At 40.4% G+C, this 20,756-nt stretch overlaps 1 protein-coding gene across 24 annotated transcripts in view; it reads left to right on the top strand.

Moving 5' to 3' along the window:
• RIMS2 (regulating synaptic membrane exocytosis 2) overlaps positions 1-20,756 on the top strand; it is a 349,650-nt gene that overhangs the window by 145,357 nt on the left and 183,537 nt on the right. For 17 of the 24 annotated variants that reach the window (XM_081918599.1, XM_081918617.1, XM_081918614.1 and 14 more), the window contains 2 exons: positions 18,387-18,451; positions 20,123-20,242. In XM_081918599.1, coding sequence (XP_081774725.1) covers positions 18,387-18,451; positions 20,123-20,242 — 185 coding nt within the window. Of the gene's footprint in view, positions 1-18,386; positions 18,452-18,565; positions 18,775-20,122; positions 20,243-20,756 lie in introns of all 24 variants that reach the window. The other 7 variants (XM_081918609.1, XM_081918610.1, XM_081918611.1 and 4 more) reach the window with 1 other exon arrangement.

Genomic DNA, 20,756 nt, shown 5'->3' with positions numbered 1-20,756 from the left:
TTGGAGTAGTATTTTGTATATTGCGGATACCATCCCTTTACCATTTCCCTTTTTTGTTAGGAGGAGGTTTTTGAAGGTTGTCAGGGGCCTAGTTGCTGCTGATTTTACTGTTGGGTTGTTTAACCAGGGCATTTGGGTGTCTTCTAGTTTGTCTTGTATTTCTTGTGTTGACAAAGGTTTGTTATTTTTATAAAAGTCTATTAGGCGATATAAGCCTTTGGTTTGCCAGGTTTGTATCTGAAGGTTTGGTGCTGCATGGTGGAATAATGGGTGGTATGCCAGGGGAATTAGTGGGGATGGGGTTGGAGATAGTTTGCCTATTTCTGTTTGCCATGCTTTGAGCATGGTCTCAATTTTCTTTAGTTTGGGAGGAGTGGGTACGCTGTGGTGCAGGTATTTTCAATTGTATCCCTCTCTAGGTGTACCCATTGTTTTGTCTCATCTTCTAGTATACATGGGATTATATGGCATATTTGGTTGGCAATGTAATAAGCTTCCATGTTGGGGATTCCCCTTCCTCCTTCTGAGGTGGGGAGGTGCAGGTATTTGGGGCTTATTCTTGCTTTTTTTATGTGAGAAGATAAAAGAGTGTAGTTTTCTCTGCCATCTGCGGAGTTGGGTTGGGGGAATCTAGATTGGGAGGGCTTGGAATAGGTAGGTTAGTTTTGGGAGGGTGATCATTTTGATCATGGCTATTTTGTCTGAGAGAATGAAATTCATGCTGTTCCATCTCTTTCGGTCTTTGTTAATTTGTCGCCACAGAGGCTTGTAGTTATGGAGGTACAATTTATTGAGGTTTTTGGTTATTTGTACCCCTAGGTATCTGAATTTGGTGTGGCAAAGTTTTATTTTGGTGACCTTAGTGAGTTCTTTTTGGGTGTGAGGAGGGGTGCTGAAGCACATAGCTTCTGACTTTGTAAAATTTACCTGTAGGCCCGACACCATTGCAAAAGTGTTGAGTTCTCTGATTAGGGAGGTTGCTGTGCTTATGGGGTCTGGTGTTGTGACCATTAGGTCATCGGCAAAGAGCCCTAATTTGTAGGTTCTGCCTTTTATTTCCACTCCCTTGATGTATGTGGCTGATCGTATTCGGATTGCTAAGGGTTCCAGAGCCAGGATAAATAAGAAGGGGGAGGCAGAATGCATTATAAATGAACACATGTGAAATTCACATGGACTGGAAATTGACAGGTCCGTTCATCCCTAGTTAATGTATGAATCAGGGCTTTTTTTTGTTCCCTGTTTCATATTCATTCGTTCTCAGCAACAAATGGATTACAACACTGATCTCATATGTTTGTCTAAACCTGTATAGATTACTCCAGAGGGTATAGATTGTTATCATTTATATAATGTTCTTAATTTCATTTCAGTTGGAAACCTGACCTAACTAATGTACATTAATGTCAGGATTTTATTTTAGAAAAAATTGTGGTGATAAAAGATGGAGTAAGTGAATATATGAGGGTGAAAATTTAGCTATGATTTCATTGCCCTCTGCTTTGTCACATATTTGTAACATAAATATATTGTTAACAGACATTTAATTTAAAATATTTTGAGATTTACATTTGATGCCTTAGTGAACATTTAGATTATGATTCTCTTTGAGGGCTCTAGTTATATAATCTGTTTACTTGGAAATTGGAGAATATGTGGACATCAGTTATATAATATGAACTACAGTCATACTGCAGTTTTCATCACAATGCTCTATGGTCCTTTTTTATATAAAAAAATTGTCAGTAACAAAAAAAGGAAGAACTTTTGTACAGCATCTCATTAAAACAAAATCTATTTGCCATTTTGGCAGCTAAGTGCAATACAGTGCTAGATATAATTCTAGGATCAAAAAACCTTCAGTTTAAGGCATACTTTACAAGCTTTAGAAATTCACACACAAAACAAAAAGCAATATGTCAATTAAGGCAACTTAATTTCTGTGCCACATAAATAGTAAACACATTATGCAGTCTCACAGGTTGTGCTTGCTTATAGCTTAAGTCTCCATTCATCCATATTTTCCAACTAAGGCCAGATTGTCGTTTTCTACAGATTGAAGGCAACTCTCAGGCTCTAGGCATTAAAGCAGCACCGGCTATCTAGGTGTGTCCTGTCCTCTCGCTTACAGTATATGCTTTCATTTGGATTAAAAAGAATAGTATATGTTGTGTGCACGATCTTCTTTGCTGTATGTTTACTGCTTCTGGAACAAAAATTAAAATTAAAACAATGACATTAGAAGCTGCCTTATCCTGGTCAGACCGTTGATCCATTTAGCTCAATATTGACTGAGCTGACTGGCAGTGGCTTTCTAGGGTTTCAGACAGGGGACATTTCCAGCCCTACCTAGAGATGCCAGAGATTGAACCAGGTGCCTTTCACGTATAAAGCAGGTGCTCTACCTCTGAGCCCTAATGACAACAACAGAGTCTTCTGGCACCTTAAAGATGTACTCATCTACTGAGGCCTCACCTTTTGTGGACTGAAGCCCACTTCATCAGATTAATGGAGTGTTCTCTCAGCTGGCAGCTGTGTATACATAGTTACTGTGGATGGCAGATGTATATACACTGATATACAGTACAGGGGAATCATAAACATTGGAGCTTGAAGGACACAAAATACAAGAGGTATAAATTCTGAAGCCAGTGTGGTGTAGTGGTTAAGAGTGGTAGACTTGTAATCTGGGGAACCGGGTTCGCGTCTCCACTCTTCCACATGCAGCTGCTGGGTGATGTTGGGCTAGTCACACTTCTTTGAAGTCTCTCAGCCCCACTCACCTCACAGAGTGTTTGTTGTGGGGGAGGAAGGGAAAGGAGAATGTTAGGCGCTTTGAGACTCCTTCAGGTAGTGATAAAGCGGGATATCAAATCCAAACTCTTCCTATGTGGAGGGGGAACAGGAGCAGGATTCTGCCTGCTGCCTGTTCCCTAGCTGTTCATTCAACCAAATGGCCTCTTAGCACTACTTCAGATAAAAGCCATTGTGTGTAAGTAACTGTCCCATCAGTGCAAGGATTTCCACTTCTGCAGTGGAATTCGCCACCAGCACGCATGCCTTAAACCCTCTCCATATCTGCTGGAGGGTTGGGGGAACCCCCAGAACACATTGGGGGGGGGGGAAGAATGAGAGAAAGTCCCACTGAGCAAGTGGAAGTCGTTGCACTGATGGGATGGTTACTTAGCACTATATTGGATACAAGCAAAAACCCTGTATTTGTGGTATGATCACATTTCTCCATCATATCAACATCCTTGGGGTTGAATGTGTGGATGAATGTGTGGTTGAATTCTTGCCTGGGGTTTGAATGTGTGGAGATCTGAGTTGTGGCCTGTGGGCATAAGTCCTGCTCCAACTCTGCATGTTCAGTCTCTCCTGATTTTGAAATGGAGAACAGGGTTACAGTCTATTACTTTTCAACATGAAGCTCAAATGCATATGTATAAGATAAGCCGTGGTCATTAACAACAGTAGTCATATTATTATCTGTTTATTTAATTTATATCCTCCTTTCCTTACTGTGTCCAGACTGAATAACAGCATAAAATCTGATAAGACTATATCTTCAAACAATAATTAAAATGACAGTTTTAAAATCTACAGTGCCTGAATGTTCCTATCCCTTTCCAAAGGGCTGGACAAATAAAAAAATGGCTCTAAATTCCTTATGTCTCCACCTCAACAGACCAAATTTGACCAGTGGACGGCCCCACTTACCTGTCAGTTACTTGACATCAGGACTTATTATTTCCAGACGTTTAAAGGAGCAGTGTGGGGCCGTTTGAATCCTATAATGTTATGGCTGTAAGGCACCAAAAGGGTCAGAGGCCTTTGCAAGTGCTTTGTGCTGCTCCTTTAAACATCTGCTTTTCATCTATGTATAAAGGAATAGCGCCTGGAGGGAGATTTAGCACACCTTGCTTCAGCAAAGGAGCAACCAGAGCTCATTTTAAACTCCCAATTGTTCCATTGAAGTCCTACCTTTACCCACACCTGAGGCTATGTATGGTACCAGGCAAAGGGTAAGTGGACATGGTTTCCCCAAATGAGAAGGCCTATCAGACTATGTTTGGCCAATGGGTTGGAGCTTTCCCCCCAACCCCAATATAGATGTTGACCAACATGGAAGATAAAAAGTCCTGGGGATTCAAGCAGTGATCCCTCAGTGCTATCATCTGGAAGCAACCCTGGAGGGTAGGAGTGGAAACCCACAGATCATTCCAGGATGATTCAGTGGTCAATAGTCTCAAATGCTGCTGAGGGATCAAGGAGAATCAACAGCAAACCAGTCCTACCATCTCTTTCCCAATAACGATAATCAAGCAGGGCATGCAAGCCAGAAGCCATTCTTCTTCTTCTTTACTTATACCCCACCCCTTTGCTGAGTTGTCTGGCGCCTAAAGATATGTAATGAAAGTGTCAGACAAACCTCCCTGGGATGAGCATTCCACTGTAGAAAAGGCCCATTCACATGTTGCTATCCTCTGGCTGTCTCGTGGAAGGGGCACATGAAGAAGGGACTCACAATCCATCTCATCCAAGTATGATCTGCAGTTGCTAGGCCAGTACACAGTCAATCAGCCTGCCCCCAAAATGAATAGTAGCAACTAGGTGGTAGTTGCCGCCTAATGAGAGAGTCTTTTCAGAAGGGAGGTGCACTACTGCTTCCTTCAGTGCAGTGGACCTCTCCTACTTCTGTAATGAGGTCTTAATCACTGAGCGAGGATCAGGAGGGCACATGGTCAGCCTGCTTCCTGCAAGCGTCATGCTCATATCATCATTAGTGCTAAACGAGAGGTGTGTAAGAGATAAGAGAGACATGGTGGGGGGTGGGACCTGTTGCCACAATCTCAGGGCATTCTTACCTTTGGACTTGCCATGAGTGTTGGCTTTACAACTTTCCCAATTTGGTCTTTGACATGGGGGGAATCAACACAACCCTGTGTGACTAGCAATTGTAGGGTGTAACAACAGTACTTAGCAGTTGCACAGTGTGTTAAAGTGTTCAAAATAGTTCACAAAGTTATCCTTACAACAACCCTCTAGTGAAGGAGGTCAGTATTAGTAGTTCTGTCCTGAAAATAGAGGTTTGAGGATGAAAGAATAGGAGCTTGCTGAATCAGAGCACTTGAACTTGTAGAGTGGCTGTAAGCTTGGCTTAGGCATAGGAATTTAAAATGTCAGTGAAGCAAGGAAGTTTACTGCCATTTTCAAGTAGCACTTTATTAAAGGTAACACAGACTGAGAAAAAGCAGTATTTAAATTTTGACCTAAAAAGGAAGATGAACTTTCCATAAGTTGTATGTTTGAGCAAATTTCAACTTAGCATAAATTTCAACTTTCAGCAACATCACTGGAGGTGGAATTAGAAGCACTAGCTTCTAGAATTAATGAAGCAAAATGGATGGCATGGATCAGTGAATGAAGCATCTAATCCTTAGTTCCACCCCCTGATTAACCTTGGGAAAAAACTCTTTTATATGAAGAATGTGAAATCAGAACAGGATCTAGTACAGTGTGTTACTGCAGAATACAGAGCAAGGAAGAATATTAACTGTTATTACACAGTTATTTATGGAAACTGGAGGCAAGGATGTCTGAGAATATAATCTTTAAAAGGAAGAAGGAAGATTTAATGCAGATTTGGGTCTAAATGCCATCCAGGTTGGAATATCTATTTTCTATGTCACTTTGAGTAAAGATTGCCTAACTTTATGGGGATGTTTTGAAGTAATAGATTGATGATAGTTTTTTTATATTTAGAATTTAACCATTTTCTTATTGAAAGGGACAGGACAACTGGCATAAAATAATAGGAGATTATTTTATGCACATACATTTTTCAATTATTGGGTAGATTAATTGTTATTTAAATGAGCATATGAATGATACGTCACTTTCAGCTTAGTCCCACTCATTTAAGCGTGATACTAGCTGACATTTGAAATAGAAAATGTGGGGGGGGGGGTTCTTTAATATGGTAAGACAATATACGGTCTAATTTACTATGGGAGTACATTTTATGTAAATCATGATGAAAGAAATAGAAGTTGCTCAAGAACAGTGTCGGCAGTATTGTAGTTCCTATTTTCAATTAGGCTTGTTCAGGGAAAGTTACAAGCAGATTGTGAGCTTAATTTTAACAAGCTTAATTTTCTGAAGTGACATGCTGAATCTTTACATTTTATTTCATATGGTTTTATATTGCAGTTTCATATTGATAAAGTTAATGTGGAGGCAAAATGGAAATGAAATAATTTTGCTTTAGGCAATAATTTTCTTGAAAAGAGAAGCACCACGCCCAAAGACAAACTTTCCATTCTTTGTAAAACTGTTATTGTTATTTGGAAACTCAGATGAAAAAAAATATCACTAACATGGCCTGAACAAATTTAAGAGATTGCAGTACTGTTTAATTTGGTTTTAAAGTGCTGACCAGTATGGAGTATGCTCAATCAACAGGTTTTATGAGTGTGTTTAATTATCTGGATCAAACCAAAGCAGATGTTACTAAGCTGGGCTTAATTCTTCTCTCCCATCATCTCTGTGGATTGTTTGTTTCTGCAAAACAATGGTGTTCTGCCGTTGTCTTAATTTTTGAATGTTTCACATATTCTTACAGAATAACAGGTTACTCTCCAAAGTGAGAGAACTGAATGAAATCTGTTCAATATTAAACACAATATAGTGGAAATAATATTCAGCCCAATGAAAACAATGAAGCTATTCAAATATACCCTCAACTCAGTGCAGTTTATTATCTAATTAAATGCAGATCAAGCTGTAGAAGTAGATGCCCTGTATCTGAATTAGTTCCTTCCCCTCAGATGTTCGGGGAATAATACTGCACCTTTATTTTACTGCCTAAAATGTTTTCTCTTTCAAACTATCTACCTGTATTGCTAAAAGCTTATACTGTGAACACCCAAGCATTGTGGATAGTGGGAGAGTATGAAATTGTTTTTGTATGTAGACTGTGGGCCAGAATGAAATGAACTGCAATCTATCTGCAAACCTGGTAGGGAGCCTTAGGATAAGCACTCCCTCCTTTCCATATCCAGGGTGATTTCCACTTGCCTTTCTATGCGCACTCATGTTAACAATGGTTAATACTGATTCCCTGGTGGCCCGCTGGAATGTGGAGTTAACCAGGGCTATTGACTGTTTGGCTCCGGACAGCCCCATGGTTTTCCACGGATCTGGCAATGAAACAATCGTTGAGACGGCTAGAGCGCTGGTGGTGGAAAACTGACCGGACATGGGTTAGAGCTCAATGTCGAGCCCACCAAGTGGCGGTAGCGACAGCGAAGAAGACTTTCTTCACCGCCTCTATTGTATCTGCAGAAAACAGGAGCAGGAGAGTTCTTCATGTGGTTCGCAATTTAGCGGAACCACCGGCTCCATCGGGGCCCAGTATGGGCCACATGATCTCCTGCAATGATTTTGCAAAGTTTTTTGCAGATAAAGTCGCTCAGATTCGGAAAGAGGTAGACTCCACCATGGGAGCAGGGCTGGGGCGGGAGAGTGCTAGAGTCCTGTCTAGTCAAGTTGTGTGGGATCAATTCCAATCTGTTACCTCTGAGGATGTGGACAGGCTGCTTGGATGAGTGAAACCAACCACCTGTCTCTTTGATCCTTGCCCATCCTGGCTTATAAAAGCTAGCCGGGAAGGGCTGGGCGATGGACTTCGTGGGGTGGTGAATGCTTCCCTCCGTGAGGGAGCCCTCCCAGATCCGCTGAAAGAGGCGGTTATTAAACCGCTTCTTAAAAAACCATCTTTAGATGCGGCCACGATGGCCAACTATCGCCCAGTCTCAAATCTTCCATTCTTGGGCAGGGTGACTGAGCGAGTGGTTGCTGAACAACTCCAGGCATGCCTGGAAGAAGCGGACCATTTGGATCCCTTTCAGTTGGGATTCAGGCCTCATCATGGGACTGAAACTGCCTTGGTCGCACTGGTTGATGATCTCCGGCGGGCTAGGGACAAAGGTGAGAGCTATTTCCTATTTCTGCTGGATCTCTCAGCGGCGTTTGATACCATCGACCATAACATCCTTCTGGACCGTCTTGAGGGGCTGGGAGCTGGGGGCAGTCATACAGTGGTTCCGCTCCTTCCTCCTGGGCCATGTTCAGAAAGTGGTGGTGGGGGATGAGTGCTCAGACCCCTGGGCTCTCACTTGTGGGGTGCCTCAGGGTCTGTCCTCTCCCCCATGCTTTTTAACATCTACATGCAGCCGCTGGGAGAGATCATCAGGGGGTTTGAGCTGGGTGTTCATCAGTATGTGGATGATACCCAGCTCTACCTCTCTTTTAAATCAGAACCAGTGAAGGCTGTGAAGGTCCTGTGTGAGTGTCTGGAGGCGGTCGGAGGATAGATGGCGGCTAACAGATTGAATCCTGGCAAGACAGAAGTACTGTTTTGGGGGGACAGGAGGCGGGCAGGTGTGGAGGATTCCCTGGTCCTGAATGGGGTAACTGTGCCCCTGAAGGACCAGGTGCGCAGCCTGGGAGTCATTTTGGACTCACAGCTGTCCATGGAGGCACAGGTCAAATCTGTGTCCAGGGCAGCTGTTTACCAGCTCCACCTGGTACGTAGGCTGAGACCTTATCTGCCTGCAGACTGCCTCACCAGAGTGGTGCATGCTCTGGTTATCTACCGCTTGGACTACTGCAATCCACTCTATGTGGGGCTATCTTTGAAGGTGACCCGGAAACTACAACTAATCCAGAATGCGGCAGCTAGACTGGTGACTGGGAGTGGCTGCCGAGACCATATAACACCGGTCTTGAAAGACCTACATTCGCTCCCAGTACGTTTCCGAGCACAATTCAAAGTGTTGGTGCTGGCCTTTAAAGCCCTAAACGGCCTCGGTCCAGTATATCTGAAGGAGCGTCTCCACCCCCATTGTTCTACCCGGACACTGATGTCCAGCACTGAGGGCCTTCTTGCGGTTCCCTCACTGTGAGAAGCCAAGTTACAGGGAACCAGGCAGAGAGCCTTCTCGGTAGTGGCGCCCTCCTTGTGGAACGCCCTCCCACCAGATGTCAAAGAGAACCACAACTACCAAACTTTTAGAAGACATCTGAAGGCAGCCCTGTTTAGAGAGGCTTTTAATATTTGAGGTTATTACAGTATTTGATATTTCTTGGAAGCCGCCCAGAGTGGCTGGGGAAGCCCAGCCAGATGGGCGGGGTATAAATAATAAATTATTATTATTATTATTATTATTATTATTATTATTATTATTATTCAAACTTTGTTGTCGTCTAGTCGTTTAGTCGTGTCCGACTCTTCGTGACCCCATGGACCAGAGCACGCCAGGCACTCCTGTCTTCCACTGCCTCCTGCAGTTTGGTCAAACTCATGCTGGTAGCTTCAAGAACACTATGCAACCATCTCGTCCTCTGTCGCCCCGTTCTCCTTGTGCCCTCCATCTTTCCCAACATCAGGGTCTTTCTCTTCTCTTCTTCTCATGAGGTGGCCAAAGTATTGGAGTCTCAGCTTCAGGATCTGTCCTTCCAGTGAGCACTCAGGGCTGATTTCCTTAAGAATGGATAGGTTTGATCTTCTTGCAGTCCATGGGACGGACTCTCAAGAGTCTCCTCCAGCACCATAATTCAAAAGCATCAATTCTTTGGTGATCAGCCTTCTTTATGGTCCAGCTCTCACTTCCATACATCTAATACAAACTAGGTTCCTTCATAATCATGGTTTGCAAACCCATTTCAGGACCAATGCTCCAATTTTTATGTGCTAACCATGCCTTGCATTGATTCACATGTAATACAGAAACATGTTAAATGCTAGAATGGTAGTTCCTGTTTCCCAGAGAGAGAATTTATAATTTATAGCTACCTTGAGTGTCCATGTTCTACTCTTAACTTGTATATTTCTGACCCCAGACTTAATCTCGGAGTTCATACATTTTCTGACTACTTTATGATAATAGGCCACCATCATTTTATTATTTTCCCCAGTGACAGCGCACCACATTAAATATTTAGGCATCTAGGTTTATAAATGTGTACTGTCAGTGGTACAGATTTCTCTGGATCCATCTTTGCCCCTCAGATTTGGCTAGACTGATATGAAAGCCAGTTCCTGAGTTTCCTACTGTAGGAGTGGGAACATTAACTGTTGAAATTAATGGTCCTGTTCATGCACAACACTAAACCAAACCAAATCATGGCAACCTTACAGCTTGTGGTTTGTCAGGATCAAGACAAATCAGGAGCTGAGTTATGGGCATGATGCTTAGCCAAGCCATGGATCTGGGAGTCAATCAGCTAGGCTCCCAGGGGATGGGGTTTCTGGAGTAGACCTGACAGAAGACGACTTTGGAAGTCAGTTCTACAACAGGAGCATAGAAGGGGCCAGCTTGCTGACACCTCCACCACAGTCTTCAGGTGAGCTTCTCACCCACCTTATAACGCTAATTACTGTAATTTTGGCATTTCCTTTTGTCACAACTTTCCTTCAGCAGAATAAGCATCAGGATGGGTCCTTAGATGAGGGGGCAGAGATTTTGGAGGATGGTGATTTTTGGTTGTAAGCCTAACTCAGGGACTGATTATCTATGTTGCCCACTACCAGCAGCCAGGGGAGGTACTCATAAGTGGTTCACACCATTGGGAACCTCAGCAGTGGTGAACTCCAGCTAATGAGAGACAACTCATCAACCAGCAGACAAGCTGGTTGATCACATGGATGCATGCCCAATGCATGGCCTAATTTTATGCAACCTAAAGTTGTGTGTGTACTTATTTATTGCTTGCTCGCACACCACATGGCTGCATTGTGCATAGGTCCGTAACCATTTTTCTTGATTAACCTTGGGAAACCTTGGGAATAATTTAATAGTTTTTTTTCTACTCGTACAGGCTCATTAATACAAGGTTTCCAGTCCTGTGTATTGATAGATTAGATACAAATATTTAAAGTAATTTATAAATAAATGAATTCCTAGCTAGATGCTTCATATTGTTATTGCAGTTGATGGACTTTAATTTTTTATGATAGAATTCTTGTCAATATTTAATGTGACTAATTTTGAAACCACAGGAGAAGAAAATAGAGCATAAGAGTTGCTACATGGAGGAAATTAAACTGATGGATAATGGGCATTTTGTTTAACAACGTGCTGTTAGTCGTATAATGCTTCCTATGGCTCCTGCTAGCTTAGAACACATTAATATAATTGCTGCCACTGGTGGAACATTAATTATGAAATCAGACTTTTTTGAAAAATCTGAAGGTTTTTGAAAATATGAAGGTTATTTTAGTGGCTTTCTAGACTTAAGTTGGTGGGTATGTTAAGCAACAGACAATTGTAATGAACCCTGTAGTACTGAATTCCCTCCAGCACCTCCCATCACAATTAATACTTCCCCTCTTTGGACTTGTTCAGCCCAACCCAGTTTGTGACACATTAGTCTAGTTTGCATATCACAGTGAGCTCTCAAAGAGAAGCGTTGTCTTAGTGTGTCATTTGTAGCCAGGATTGTGATTACATAGTCTCCAACTGCCCCGAAAATGCTGAGACAGCCACAAAACCCCTCAAGCCACCACAGTTTATCACTGTGTCATGCAGAGTCCCAAATTCTGCAAGTGGGGAAAGGGAGTGGGGAGAAGGAGGAGGCAGCCTGGCCCCACACAGTGGCACCTGAGGGGTGGGGAGAGGGCAAGGTGCCAGATTGCTGTTGCTGTTCTCCTCAGCTCTGCCAGCTGGTAGTGCTCAACGCATCCAACTACGGTGATGGATGGTGGCAGCAGGTACCTGGATCACACAGGCGCATGGGGTCCTTTGGAAGTCATAGCCACTGACTGTAGAGACTATATTGCTGGTGCCTTGTAAACATCCGGTGTGGGTGCATCCTCTGACGCCCAAGGCAAACTGATGGAAGCCTCATGGTTTTACCATATATATTCTAAGGCTCCTGCATATAGCCAAGACATTTGCCTGTATTGTATTACTACATACTCGTCTTGGTAATAGCCATTGGGGCAGCCCTTCACTTTTCCCGTATTCCATCAGCAGTGCACGTATATAGGGGGTGGGGTGATGACACTGGTTTAGAATAGAATGTCCCTATTTTACCAGAGGAATGTGCTAAAAATGGCATCTTTGTGCGATGAACTACTACTCTTGTGTAGACATATAATACATACCATCGCAGCTATATTGCCTACTGGTCTGCAAGGCAAAATTTTAGAATTACATGTCACTTACTGTATTAGTTTGGAAATCAAAAACAGGAAAATCAGAATATAAATGCCCATGCTTCACAGTAGTTGCCACTAAAAGTCAGAGTAGATCTAGAATTCCATACCATTTTCCTCCTTGTGCTTTGTAACCAAAAGGTGCCTAAATTAGGTTCCAGTTTGCCCAGAACAAACGCTAAGCAATAAGCTGCTTCTCAACTCTCCCCTCTCATCATTTTTTTCAGGTCAAAACAATTGTCCCAGGCCACTTTTTCTCCCATGGGGAAAAGATTCTGAATACCAATATCTATTCCGCCATGTATTAAAGAACAACAGGAAAGGTTTAAGATATAAACCATTACCCATGCGGCTTTTCTTTGCTCAGACTGACAGCTGAGTGAGGCAGCTTTTCATTGGGGGGGAGGGGGCCATGGAGGAAAATCACACAGAACTGTATGTATGTTTGGCCATATAAATTGTATATTCTTCCCATTAAAGTCCTTGCAGCAAATGGCTGCTGTAATTTCTAATCTGAAATGGTTGAACTATTTATATTTAAGATTTTGCTTAAAGCTGGATCTGCTTTAAAAATATATATTAAATGTTTATACTGATTTTTAGAAAGTATATAATTGTTTGTTGCATTGATCAACTTTGAAGTTGTTTGTTGGCTGGTTACCTCATACTACAAGCCAAGTTCTAAGATCAATTATCCTCTAGTTTTGGCTGCAAAAATCACTAAGTGTGATTGGGAGAAGGACGAGAGTGGGAAACATGATTTAAGTCAATAAACATCTTGATGATCTTCAGTTACAATGAACAGGCAGCCTATTAAGTTACAGATGAGAATTGATTCTAGAGATGATGCTCTTGTACTTGCAAACACTTCCATGTAAGCACTATCTCTTTTTATAAAACTTATCTTGGTGTATAACTCTTGGTTTTCTTTTCTGGTTATTTTTAAGATTTAATGTAGTATAAAAAAAACTCTAAGGACCTATTATGGTGTAACATGGTTTGAGGTAATGTTTTGACAATAGATATGCATTACAGATTGTAGATTTAGAAAACAATCTTTTTAAGCTCCTGTGAACATGTGTAGTAGATAATCACCCCAAACTTCTAAAGCTTGAATCCGCATTCAAACAGTATTTTACTATCTTTCCACCTACCTCCTCCAACCGCCAACTATCCATCCAACTGCTGGTCTGACCACAATTGTACTACAATTGTGTACATCAATGCAGGAGATGGGAAAAGCGCTGGAGCTTCCATCCCTGCAGGAATCAGGTTACACATGGAGCCATCTAGGTATTAGTCTGGCCTAGTAAAGTTTATTCTTGACTGCTTTCTCAGGCTGAACAGAACAGTTCATTGCTCTGGGGCAGTCCAGGCAGTCTTTCTGCTTTTCTGCTTCCATGCCATCTTCTTATATACATCTTTGACCAGTAGAAATAGTGTTTGCTTCTGGGCCTCCACTCCTGACGGAAAGTATGTGAAGAAGCATGGCTGGCTGGTATTAGCATTTCTTCCAGGTGAGGGATTATCAGTGATAATTTATCACTCCCATTTTGGGAGTTTGGATGGGGATAAGGAAAGGATAAATGGGACCTTCCCAACTGCTATCCATGTTAGTTGCTTGACTTCGGCTTCTCCTACCTGAACAGGGAATTTTGCTGTCTGCTAATTTGTAAATCCTTTAAATGAGGGGCAGATTGAAAGCATAATGCATCCGCTTGCTGACAACAGAAAAAAGATGGAATTCCTTTTCTTTTTCTTAAGTAAATGTTTCAGAAGCAGAGAAACCACAATGTCTTTGATAATGATAAAATTAGCTACATGAATTAATTTTCAACTGTAGTAAATAATTCAGTTACCTTTATGTGAGTGGACTAATATTTTGTATAACTGCTGTAATTCTTATTCTGTCCATACTAGTCAAAGGTTAGTAAATTAGAAAGTCTATGTTATGAAATAAACAAGATCCAGCCATATTAGACTGGTTTGCACACAATTCAGTGTGTGGTTACCAGCAGCAAGGCCTTCTTTGTGGTTGCACTAGCATTATGGAACTCTGTGTCTACAGTGATTAGACAGGTGCCTACTATTCTGTGCTTTAGATGTCTGTTGAAATCCATTGCTTTTACCCAGCTGAACTGTTTATAACCATGGCTTCAGACTGTGGTTTGTTGACAGTAAACAAACCATAATTAAGTTACTAGACAGGATTCAGATGAACAAAGCATAATTTAATAAGCCATGGTTTAGAGTTGTGTGCGAACCAGACTATTAACTCATCCGTGTCAATGACACTGGTATTATTTTTCAGTAACTATTATTCAGGCTTCCCTGCAGGATAATTAAATATATATATACCTTTAGGAAATTTGTGAATATTTGGGATTTACAACTAGTTTTATAGAAAGGATTAGGTTTTCTTTTTTCAATTTTATTTAATCAATGGACTTCACATGGTAAACCAAATTGTGGCTTTCTGGGACCATATGAACGTGCAAGTTCCTGAAGAGGAACTCACTGCTGCTTTGTTTGTTCCTGGTCTTTTTTGGTGGTCCACCACCCTGAGTTAAGCTAAGGTTTGGTTTAACATGTTGTCCAAACCCATATTTGTGGTTGAGCTCTTTTCTCACTAACCACTAACTCACTAACCTGTATCCACAAACATTTGTTTTTTTTCCTTTCTACTGACCATTTCTTTCTTCACTGCCTTCCTCTCAACTCATTCCAATTTGTTTATGTCCTTGTTAAGGTGCAACAACTGAAAATGTATACAATATTTCAGATGAAGTTTTGACTAGTGCTGAATAAAGTGTAACTATTACAGTACTTGGAAAATATGGGTCTATTTAATGCAGTCTAAAATCACATTAGCCTGCTTTTGCAGCTGTATCACTTTGCTGACTCAACTACAGCCCTGAGATCTGTGTACTTCTGCCTAGTCAGGTATTCCCCATTCAACCAATTATTTGTGTTCAGTAATCTTCAGATGATTGTCTTCTGTACTAGCTAAAAATAAGTTTCGGAATTAAACTGGACAGGACACTAAATCCATCATTTGCAAGGGTGTGTGTGTAAGGTGTGGGGGCTCTGATTTTTGTTAGGGCTGCAGAGCATGTTTAGTGACTGTTCTCTGAGGGACAATTTTTGTCAGGATTGTGGAAATGGAAGAAAGTATTAAAGTCCTTTCCTCATGTGACAGGATCCTGATTAAATTGGGGGCTCTCAGGCTTTCTATTAGTGGAAAAAGAAAATGTAACTGCAAGTGATGCATTTAGTGTCACACCTAGTTTAGTTCTATGTGTACAAATACAGGATTTTATTCACGATAGTTATGTCTTTTTGAAACAGATTTCTTAAATAATAATAATTTTATTATTTATATTTATACCCTGCCTGTCTGGCTGGGTTTCAAGTTGTATTTCCCCTTTTAGTAGAACTTCACCCTTATTGCCTTGTATCTTTGAAGCCAAATTATTCTTCATTTTTCTTTGTTGCATATTTGAACTGCCAATTTTAAGGTCCTTGTTCTAAATCCTCTGCGTGTGAATTCTGCACAACTTTCAGTCCACAAAACCACAATCCTGTGCACAATTAAGAATTGAAGACTGATGAGTTGTTGTTGGTGTCTTCAAGCTTTCCCTTTAGCATTAAAGTTAGAGCAGAAAATTGTTTAGGGGTGAGGATAGAACTTATGGGAAAGTGAAAATCTCTCCTTTCTTACCTCTGACTACCATCACAGGATTTTTAGAACTGAATTAAATTCAGAAGGTTTAATGTCCCAGAAATCACACTTTAGAGTAGCATTTTGTATTTCTGAGAAGTGTAGGGCATGGTGGTGAAGTGTTCAGTACTTTCCTACATACTAAAAGCAAACGTATTCCCGAAGTGTGAATCCTTATGCAGCTGAAAGGGCACCACCCATGGAGAAGAGGAAGGTATCAGCAGGTTTGAGAGAGCCAGGAAATTGATAGAAGTGAAAATATATTTAGGGGTAGGGATCCAAAAGAGCCCAATGCAATAGAGATGCAGTGTTGGCTAAGTGATGGGGTGGGTGGGAATGGTGGGTGGTGGAAAGGAGTATTACACAGACTGGAATTGCAAACAGGAGCACTGCTTACTACATTTTATTACAGGTCTCAACTGTACCTGAACAGCTAAATCCCCTAGAATGCAGGGTTGTAGCCCTGTTGAACACTGCAGAAAATATGGTGGATCTTTTGCAGAGGGAAGTGACCTTTGACACATACAAGAACATTTGATGTTTTTGTTGTCAAAGTGCTAGGTCTAAAAATGTCTTCTGCTCCTTCCTATTTCCCCTCTCTTTGTTCCAGCTCCCTCCATATGTTTATCCCCATCCCTTACTTAGAGCTTGTTGCATCCATACAAAGAGGTGAAGGAGAAGAGGAACGAAACATGAAAGAATGCATAGAATTATATCACTGTCTTAATAAAATAATATTTACATAGTTTTTTAAAGATTGTTTTAGATTAAAAACAGTTTTATATTTTTTATAATTTAGCATATGAATGCTGATGTTCAGTTTAACAAAATTTAATTCTAGGATTATTTTGTACTCTTTCTTAACAGTCTATCATTTTTTGGCAGGTATGTCAACATTTTGAAAACATTTTGGCAGCATAGTGGGATGTAGCATAGCATTACATTATTTAGATGTATTGTTATAGTTAAGGGGTTTAGATATCTGCAGTTTTAAAAAATCCCTAAATTCCGCTACTGCTAAACTAAAATGTGGCTTTTGGAAAGATATATTGCACATTTTATGGCCTAATTTTTGTTGCATCACCTGAAAGATGTTTTTAACCAAAATTTGAAATATATTTCTTCTGAACTGAAGCAGGTAATTTTGCTTACATGGGGTGGGGTGTACAGTAGAATAAGACTTGTACAAAGTAAAGAGAGTCCCATGCATGAGCCCACTTGTCCTACCACCATGGCACTATTATAATTTAAATAAATTAAATTTGTAAAAGCTGTCTACTTATTTTCAGGTTTGCTTTGGCAACCATGAGAGCTATAAACTTGCTGTTTATTCTGATGTAACTATTGATGAACTAAAGTTTCTGCGAATCTGTCAGATGTTAGAAGCCATATTTTATAAAGCACATTCTCAACCAAGCAGATTTCTAGACCCCTCATTGTAGTTGTTTATATTTATTATTATATTATTGCTGTTAGGGGAAAAAAGTTTGAACATGACTTTTAAAAAGTTTCTTCCAAGGCTATTTTCTAGTTCAGTGTTAACAAAGTTGATATACATCTCAGCTGATGGGCAGACTAATACTAATCTATCCACACTGCTTCTGGGTGTTAAGGTTTGGTGGAGATATTCGTCTGCTGGCTCTGTAGGTGATGAGGCTTGGCCACAGCAAAGGCCCCTGATTTACCCCCCAAAATTGTGGCAGAACATTTTGAGGACAGAGTAGGGCTGGACCTTATCCGAGAGAGGAATCTGATATTCTGTGCCAGCCTGGTGTTGGTGCAACAAAATAGGTAAAGAAACTGCCCCACACCTCCTAGTGGGGCTGCGTATGTGGCAGAAAATCCAATGTTCCGCCCTAATACATCTGCATTGCTGTATTGGTTTGTCACTAATATAAATAAAATAAATAAGCATTGTGCTAACCAATTGTGTCATGAACCTATATTGGCAGCAGCCTGTTTCCTTCTACTGTCTACATCCCAGCGATTTCAGTGGAGCTTATTTCCAATTTAATGATCTAAGAGCACAGCCAAATATCCTGATCCTAAGCACATACACCTAGGCGTAAGCCCTTTTGAAATAAATGGAAAACTTACAATGTTCTATGATATCAGCCCTAAGTCGTCCACCCCGGTTCATAATGTTTCTAATATTCTCATACACGTTTGTGAAATTTGGAATGTAAAGTGATGTTAGAAACACCAAATCTTTCACATTGACATGCCATGTATCTAGATAATGTGCAAGGACACTCTCACTCACTGTCTTCCACACTTTATATGCTTCATTCTTTTGGAATTTCTGCTTTTTTCTAGAAAATACGGTAGTGAGCCAAAACCTCTAAAGGCAGGATGATACACAAATGCAAAGTCTATTATATCTGTCTGTCCTTTCTTTCACTTTTCCGTTACTGCACTATCTTGTCTGTCTGATCCTCACAGGAGACATGGATTACAACTGGGACCATACGTCTTGGCATAGCAGTGAGGCATCCCCAATGTCTTTGGTGAGACATGTGGAGCCTTACCATTCAGTTTCCTTTACCATTTCATGTTTCCTTTGTTTTATTTACATCTCTGCATGTTTTCTTTTTTGTATCCTTTTTATCCCACACCTGTAGGGGACAGTCAAAGGGGAAAAAGAAAAAGTAGTGAGCAGGCAGTTTTGTCGGACTCTAACACCTTATCTGAAAGACAAAAGAAAATGGTGTATTTTGGTGGCCACTCTTTGGAAGAGGACTTGGAATGGTCTGAGCCTCAGATTAAAGACTCTGGGGTAGACACCTGTAGTAGCACGACTCTAAATGAGGAGCATAGCCATAGTGAAAAGGTACTGGCTTTGTGGTGCCTGCATTTTAATCTGCTCATTTGGTCTTTGTTTGCTCTCTGTCACTCATTAAACCAGATCAGTAATAATAAGGCAGGTCTAATTTAACATTTCTTCAGGTGCAGAAAAGAAAAACAAAACCACAAACACTGGATTGCTCTCTTGTTTCTACATCTTGAAGCATAAGGAGAAAACATTATTCAGGCACTAACAATAAACATCACTTTTATGGTCACACAATAGTATTTGGTGATCATCACCTTAAACCAAAAAAGTGATTTTTAAAAATGAGATCTCTGGATTGGCATGTTTGGTTATTGCTAAATGCCCCTGGGGCTGAAATTAAATTAATAGTTTAATTCCCAGGTTGGAAAAAATGGGTGGGGACAAAATTACATAAGTTTACACAGAAAAGTTGTTTTTCTTTTTTCCCTTTCAATGTCATGTTTGTTCATTTGTTTTGTTGCCATGTCATTTTTGTGCATCATGGGGTAGTATTTGTCCTTGCCATCTGCTTTGTGTTTTTGGTTGTTGTTTTCACTTTTTATTTGAGGCTTTTTAGTGTTATTAAATTTAATGAGGGATAATTTTTGTGCATGCTGATTTCTGCATGTGTGAGGGCATGAAACTAATAGACAGCTGTGAAAAATTGCTATGATTACACAAACCAAAGGTGCTAAAATATATATTTTAAGTTACCATACACTATAAAGTAAAGAGTGTGTGGTAAATGAAGTATTTAATAATGAAATTACTGTGCATTTCTTAAACTTAAATTGATACTAGACTGTGAACTTAGGTACCTGCAGTTGGAAGCAAGTTCTGCTAAAATTATGATGGGAATTATTTCAGGCAAGGATGCCTGGATTTAGGCTGTTAAGTATAGTATAACAAAAATATAAAATAAAAGAAATGTAATGAAACACTTTTGGACAATCTCAGTTGAATTAAATTTTAACTCAATCTCTTTAATTAAGATTTAATCCAGAATCCATAATGTAGCTTAAATATAATATTTTGAATAGATACAAAAGGAATGTGACATCTAGAACAGTAATAACATGATGGTTAATCCATAATGATCTGTCTTAACTGATAAATTGCTTTAGAGTAGAGCTTTGGTGTAGACACATTTGGAATAAAATCATGTAAAATGTTTAAGGAGAAACTGGATGACCTAATAGGTTGATATCAGTTCTAATTCTTTACATATAAATATAAAGCCAGTAGTGGTGTAATCATAGCCATTTCACAATGCTTAAAACTGGCAAATGGGAATGAAGTTGATACTGAGACTTTTTCAGAGACTGAATTCTATTGATTTCCCTCTCTGTTAACTATATGTCTATAGCATCCTGTAACCTGGCAACCATCCAAAGATGGAGACCGTTTAATTGGTCGGATTTTGTTAAACAAGCGACTAAAAGATGGAAGTGTGCCTAGAGATTCTGGAGCAATGCTTGGATTGAAGGTTGGTAACTGAGCTTTTAAATATATTTATCAGTTGAATCCTAGTGGTTAAAGGTATAGTTCTGATGCATTATACAGACATGTTACCTTTTCATACATTACTAAAATCTTGGGCAACATGCATTTCAATGAAATTGGGTTGCATGACTATGGTATCTGGTATTGTTAACAATAGTTCAGTCAATAGCTTGCTGTGTGCGATATGCAAAACAATTTGAGGGCAAAATCACTTGGATCTATATCAAACTTGATGCCAGAATTTGTGCAGATCTATTGGAGGTCCATATCTTCTTATAGCTTCAGTTGTTGCTGCTTGAGAACATGGACAGGACACTTGCAGCAGTAAGGCTAACTATGTGCCCTCTTGATCCCTACTCATCATGGCTGGCAAAATCAAGTAGGAGGGGATAGATACAACACCTCACTCTTTGTATGGAGAGGCTGAGAACCCCCCCCCCCGCCCAAACCCCAGGCGACTCCCTAGTGGAATAATAACTCATGACAACGTGTTATGG

The sequence above is a fragment of the Podarcis melisellensis genome, assembly GCF_964234715.1.
Source record: "Podarcis melisellensis genome assembly, chromosome: 7".
NCBI lineage: Eukaryota > Metazoa > Chordata > Lepidosauria > Squamata > Lacertidae > Podarcis > Podarcis melisellensis.
The sequence above is the reverse complement of the archived record's forward strand: the minus strand, read 5'-3'. Positions and strand labels throughout refer to the sequence as shown.